The following is a 6,555-nucleotide window of genomic DNA, read 5'->3' on the forward strand; positions in this document are numbered from 1 at the left end:
AAGATTTAAGTTAAATTTCAACAAATCTAATTTTCAACTTAATAAACAAATTTAGATTGACATTTAAGATTCTGTCTAAACTATAAATTATAAATGTTATTTATCTGGTAATGAAAATCAATTCTTGTATATCTTTTAGACATTTTACATAGTTTTTAACTATGTTTTTTGTTATTAGTATTTACTTCATAAATTACATTTTGAAGAGTAGACTAAATAATGCAGAGAACATAGAAATTAATGTGGGTGCATCTCAATATTTTGAATCAAAGTACAGTTTGTTTATCAGTTAAATGTGCTAAATATATTAAATTCAAATTATAGCATAATAAATAAACTAAACGCGGTGTGAATCATTGTTAGGGTCGGAAGTGAATAGATAAAGTTGGATCCACATAATTAATTATATTTTAATAATTCATCAGTAAATTAATTATTTCTATATCAAATTGTTAAAGGTTGTGGTTTTGCAGGTAATCTCATTTTAGTAATTTATTTTAGATTTTAGCAGCTTAATTAAGTAAGCCTTCATGTGTGAATAAAGCAGTTGCATTGCATTTCTTTACCGTATATAGTCATCAATGAAAACAGATTATTATGAATCGTGTTTAGTGAGGACAAATTATTATGAAGAAGCAGAGAAAGCAGTACACTAAACTGGCCAAGTCTGGTTCTCTCTGTGTCCCTTCCAATTAATATAAAATTTATGACTTACTTAGAAATACAGACATTTACTACACTCTAATCCCACACTCACCTTCATCATTAATTAGCACACATCATAATAAGAATTTATGAAAAAGAAATTGGTGAGAATATATATAATAGAAATAGTTGTTTGTTTGTGATGTTGAAAAGAAAAAAGGAGAAGTGAATAACAGTGAAAAATCCCTTTCGTCCTTTAGCTTCGCATCTTATCTGTGGTGTGGGTATGTATTTGTGAAGTGTTGTTGCTAAAGGCAGAGAGAGAGAGAGAGAGAGAGAGAAGAGCAGGTAGGAGCCAACACACCACACCATGTTCTTCTGCAACCAACCCTAAATAACTAAAATATCACAACCATTCACCATGTTCACCCACAACTAAGCTACAACTGTAAGTTATTTCTCTCCTCTTTCAACTTCACCGACTTCACTTCATTCTTTATATTTTCACTTCTCTTCTCATCTCATCCTCACCACTTTTCACTTTCAATATGACCAATCACAATCACTCTGTTCCAGATTTCGATATTCAAATGGACGACAACAACAACCCATACCCCATTCTCACGCCTTCGGGATTACCTCGCCAAACCAAACCCTCTATGTATGTATTTAACTTATCTCTGCGCTCTTCACAATTTTTTTTTTCGTTTATTCTTTAATTAATTAATTCACCCACAGTGCAGAGGACGATGTCATGGAGCTGCTATGGCATAACGGCCAGGTTGTGATGCAGAGTCAGAATCACCGTTCCCTTAGAAAACCCACGCCGCCGTCCAGAAACTCCCACGATGCCTCCGCCGCCGGTCCTTCCGAATCCAGGGAGATTCGACCGCAGCTCGACAATTTCAATCAACATCTCTTCATGCAAGAAGGCGAAATGGCTTCCTGGCTTCACTATCCAATCGACGACGACGACGACGTACCTCCGTTGGATCAGGCTTTCTGCGCCGATTTCCTCTACTCGCCGCCCACCGTTAACAACAGCACGGCCATGCAAACTCTCGCCACGTCTCAGCTCACAGACCACCGCCCCATGTCCGCACCGCCTCGACCTCCAATTCCGCTGCCGAGACGGCTGGAACCGAAGACGCCGAACTTCGCGTACTTCGCCAGGCACAACACAAGAGCCGACGAGCAGAGCGTGAAGGTGGCCGCGAAGGAATCCACAGTGGTGGATTCGTGCGAGACGCCGGCCGCAACCGCAGCGGCGGTTTCGAGAGTTTCGGAAACTGTGAGGAACGCGGTGGAAGCGACGGAAGGAGGCGCCGGAGCTCCGGTGCCTTCGACGAGTGGCGGTGGCGGTAGGAGCACGATGATGTGCGACGTGACTATGGCTTCGTCGCCGGGCGGCTCGAGTAGTAGCGGCGAGCCGGTTCAGGTGGCGCCGGCGGAAGAGCGGAAGCGGAAGGGTCGGGAGGCGGAGGGATGGGAGTCTCAGAGCGAGGTGAGTTAATTGAATTGACTCATGGTTGTTTCTTTGGCTCTCACATCATATCATAGTTCCAGTTTACAAATTACGTGTACGTTGGCATCCGCTATCGTGCGCCGGGTGGGTGACGTGGGTCTACGTGAGCACTCCCGTCCTGCTGCATTCATTTTGGTGCTGTGGCCGTGCGCTCTTCTGATACCGTCACTTTCACCGTCGCGGCTGCGCATGTCCACGACACGTGTGTGGATGGCCATGAATCTCTAACTTTTGTGTTCATGGAAATGATGGAAGATATTTTTAAATAGGATTTAAATTAAATGGATTCGCAACATTAATCTTTTTAACATTAATATCCAATCACAAAATTATTTTATTTTAATAACTATTTTAAAATTTATATTTAAAGTAATATCTTCATTAATGTAATTTTCTATATTAATAATGCATACAAATTAAACTTTTTATAAAACTTCATGATATTTTTTTTCAATGATTAATTAAAATACCTTAATCAAATTTGTATACCTTTTATATATTTTAACTAAATTCTTTAAGTTTAATTTTGACACGTAAATTTTTTGCACCGACAACCAGTAATAGTATTTTAAGTATGAGTTTTGAAGTAATTACAAAAAGAATCAGCGATTTTATTAACAATTTATGATTGATATGGTTAAAAAAGAGTTAAATTTAATTAAATCTATAAATTTTCAGTATGGAAGTTACAGCTGATAATTTGTCATAGATGGTAATGACTGGTATTATATTCAAGTGATACACTTCAATTCAACATAAACAGCGATTTGCTTATGAAACACTTAAATCTCACTCTTTTCTTTTCTTTTTATGGTTTCGTTTTGGGGGATCTTGGAAGGGTACGCATGTAAATGGAGGAGTAAAGGTATCAACACTACGACATTAAATCACATTTGGTCGAATTTAAGTATGGGTGATGAGTACTTATGTTAGGGAGTACTTTTTTGGTGTAAAGTTAGGGAGTGATTTTCAATTGTGTGCTAAAGATAGGAACTAAGTTCCAGCGTTTTAAGTTGTCATTGTCAATGGCAAATAATGTATTAATAAGGTGGTGAGGCATGATTTCACATAGTTCATACATGGGGAGAGACATTTTCATACCCTTTCTCTTATTTGATTTCGTACAAGTTAGTAGTTCAAACAAGCAGAAATTACCATACATATGAATGTATGCTCTTCAATTTTATTGTTTTCTTAAACTAAAAAGGTTCTGATTTTGAATTTTGTTTCACTATTTGCTTCTTCTATATTCTTATTTCATTTTGTCCTGCTGAAAAAAAAAGGATGTTGATTTTGAATCGGAAGCAAAGAAGCAAGTTCGAGGATCAACATCTACAAAGAGATCACGTGCAGCGGAGGTGCATAATCTCTCTGAGAGGGTATGTACTTTCATTTCTTTATCGAGTTCACATCTTTTATACTCTTTTCTTTCTCAGAACATAAAAAGCTTTCACTTGGCATTTGCACACAGAGGCGTCGTGATCGGATTAATGAAAAGATGAGAGCTCTGCAAGAACTTATACCTCGATGTAATAAGGTAAACGGACTTATAAAATCTCTAGCTCCCCAAGAATGTGTAGAATTTAGATTTGATTTCCTTCATAATTTGTTTCTAATTCTGGTCCCTATTTTGAATCCATAGTCGGACAAAGCTTCAATGTTGGATGAAGCAATTTCGTACTTGAAATCATTGCAGTTACAAGTGCAGGTAGACTCTTCGTTTTTTGTGTGACAACAAATTTCTTAGAATAGTGTATATAAAGTTATCGAGGTTCCATGTTGTTATGCAGATGATGTCGATGGGATGTGGCATGGTACCTATGATGTTTCCTGGAATTCAGCAGTACATGCCAGCAATGGGAATGGGGGTTGGAATGGGAATGGGAATGGAAATGGGAATGAACAGACCTGTGATGCCGTTTCCCAATATGTTACCTGGTTCTGCTTTGCCGGCAGCAACAGCAGCTGCTCATTTGGGACCAAGGTTTCCGATGCCTCCTTTCCACATGCCGCGTGTTCCTGCTCCTGATTCTTCCAGAATGCAACCAGAAAATCAGTCAGATAATAATAATAATATGGTTGCACCTGCTCCACCTCATCCAAACCAGTCACGTCTCCCAAACTTCACGGATCCTTATCAACAATATCTTGGTCCCCACCAGATGCAGTTTCAAGTAATTCAGGTATTTTGTCCTCTAATGTTATTTCGATTTTCGATTTTCGATTTTCTTCAAGCAGGGTATATGAATTGAGGTGTATTATTTCCGTGTGCAGAATCAGGCAATGAACCAACCAAATGTTGGGAAGCCCAGTACCAGTAGGGATAATCCAGAAAATCGTTAGTCAGGTGAATTCCTTTAGCTTAGTATTCTACAAGTCTTATTAACACTTTTTGTAAAAGCATGGTTTGTCCGGGGCATGCTAATTTCTTGATATACAATGCAAACATGGTTACTTCTAAATATTTCAATGTTTTTATGACATTCAGGAGAAAAAAAAAAGATTATTGTAGTTCCAATGAAGGGGATGATTATTCAAATGGTGCAGCATATAATTAGTTGTATAGCTTTTTCCACTAGCACTCTCACATTGGTAGTGTGAATTGAAAGTCCTGAATATATTGCACAAAACAGGGACAACCATAATTAACAATCGACTGTGTGCATTGCAGGTTAGATTTTCCGACACCTAAATTAGAGGTGCAAAGTTTTGTAGTTTCAAGAGAACGAACTTTTTAGCTGTTCTCAGTAGCAAGCTAATCTATTCTATACACAGCTAACATGTAAATTATTGCGACCAAGTTTTCCCTCTCTTTTTTATCCTGTTTTTCATTTTTCGAGAGTCTTTGATATGAGACGAGGAACTGGAAGGTGCGTTGTAGCACACATTACACCTTGTAAGTTTAGTCTTATTTCTGTTTCAGATTCCTCATGTACTACCATTTTTCTCCTGTTAGGCGTTACAGGAGCATGTGAACTTCGTTACTATTATTCTGAAAGTGAAATTGAATCACTTATCTACATAAACCAGATAACGATTCTCTTGTTACCATGTACCAAAAGCGAAAGAAGTTGGGAATTTTAGGTCGTGGGTCGTGATATTTTATCGCTTAAAAGTAGTGATATTTTCATCGAATCTAAAAATTGGCACAATTTCACAGAAAATATTGTATACGATATTTATTTGTGTACAAAATTCAAAATATTTTGTCATAAAATATATTATTTAGATAACAAATATCAAAGTATATGAAATTTTTTTAACTACTTCATTTCTTAAGATCCTAGAATTTCAAATTTTAATTAAAAAATAAAATTTTGAAAAACTTTATATTCTCATATTTAAGTATTTTCTTTTCACACTCTTTGTTCTTCTGGTCAGATAAAATTTGACTTACATTTGCTCATTAAGACGAAAGTATTATTAGTTCAACAAATATTGAGTCATTAATCAGTTCAATAACTTTTTAATTAATTGTAGTTGTTGTCCATCAGACATAGTCATGGTTGAATTGCGGATGTAAGAGTTAAATGTTACTTTTTTTTCGTTTTCATCTTCGTATGTTTGTTGCGGATGGTTCTCATTTTGATTAAATGATTATAATGGTTATCATCTTTACTTAAATGTTTAAAATAGTCTTCAATTCGTGTTTTATTTGGTTCTTTTCTGTGACGACGTTTAAATCAGTAACGGAGCTCTGTACAGGTGGCACGATTTGTATTACGTTGCATTTGCGTGTGTTTCGTGTACTGTATAAGTATGATAATTTAGACACCATGCACAACATCACAACAATCCAAGCACAGACAAATCCCAAAATAGAATTACGAAAACCCTACCCCACGAGCAACATAACCCAGAAAATCCTAAACTCACTTATCTCGTTGATGATGATTAACTAGAAAATTGAAATGGAGAGCGCGACTGCAATCTAACTATGAAACGACAAGAATTAGCTGCTTCCTCTACATATCTGAGCTCAAGAAAAAGGAAGATGAAGAAATCGCCTCCAATGATGAAGAGTGTGACTACAATCCAACTCAAGTCCTAATTGCAAAATTTCTCCTAAATTAAAAAGTTAACGTAAAATTGCAAAATTTCTCCTAAATTAAAAAATTAACGTTAATTAGTCATCTGTACAGTACACGTAACATATCCAATGTAACCCAATGCAACGTTAATTACTAAATTTTTTATCCAAATGAAATATTATTATTTAACTATTGTTTTCAACAAAAAATATATTTAACACCAAAATTTGACTCACTTTTAATAACATTTTAACACCATTAAGGTATCAGCAGAGGTGAATTTATTAAAGGTAATTTTCAATTTTCTTGTAATCGCTGATGGTAGCAATTTTGTGCACAATGAAATTCGGAACT

The 6,555-nt window shown here is 36.3% G+C and overlaps 1 protein-coding gene across 5 annotated transcripts; it reads left to right on the forward strand.

Moving 5' to 3' along the window:
• The first annotated feature begins 873 nt into the window (after positions 1-873).
• Positions 874-5,221, forward strand: PIL5 (phytochrome interacting factor 3-like 5). 5 transcript variants are annotated; one of them, XM_085672960.1, is made up of 8 exons: positions 874-1,093; positions 1,222-1,306; positions 1,389-2,149; positions 3,454-3,549; positions 3,642-3,707; positions 3,813-3,878; positions 3,961-4,353; positions 4,445-5,221. In XM_085672960.1, exons 3-8 carry the CDS (start codon positions 1,400-1,402, stop codon positions 4,511-4,513), a joined length of 1,440 nt encoding a protein of 479 aa, XP_085529086.1. In that variant the 5' UTR covers positions 874-1,093; positions 1,222-1,306; positions 1,389-1,399; the 3' UTR covers positions 4,514-5,221. The 5 variants fall into 5 exon arrangements, with proteins under 5 accessions (XP_085529086.1, XP_085529084.1, XP_085529082.1 ...); XM_085672958.1 differs by having other exon boundaries at positions 875-1,093; positions 1,384-2,149; XM_085672956.1 differs by lacking the exon at positions 874-1,093 and having other exon boundaries at positions 1,179-1,306; positions 1,384-2,149; positions 4,445-4,517; positions 4,659-5,221.
• Positions 5,222-6,555: the final 1,334 nt, after the last annotated feature.

The sequence above is a fragment of the Vigna unguiculata genome, chromosome 1 (genome assembly GCF_037176805.1).
Source record: "Vigna unguiculata cultivar grain cowpea cultivar isolate G323 ecotype 2 chromosome 1, ASM3717680v1, whole genome shotgun sequence".
Taxonomy (NCBI): Eukaryota; Viridiplantae; Streptophyta; class Magnoliopsida; order Fabales; family Fabaceae; genus Vigna; species Vigna unguiculata.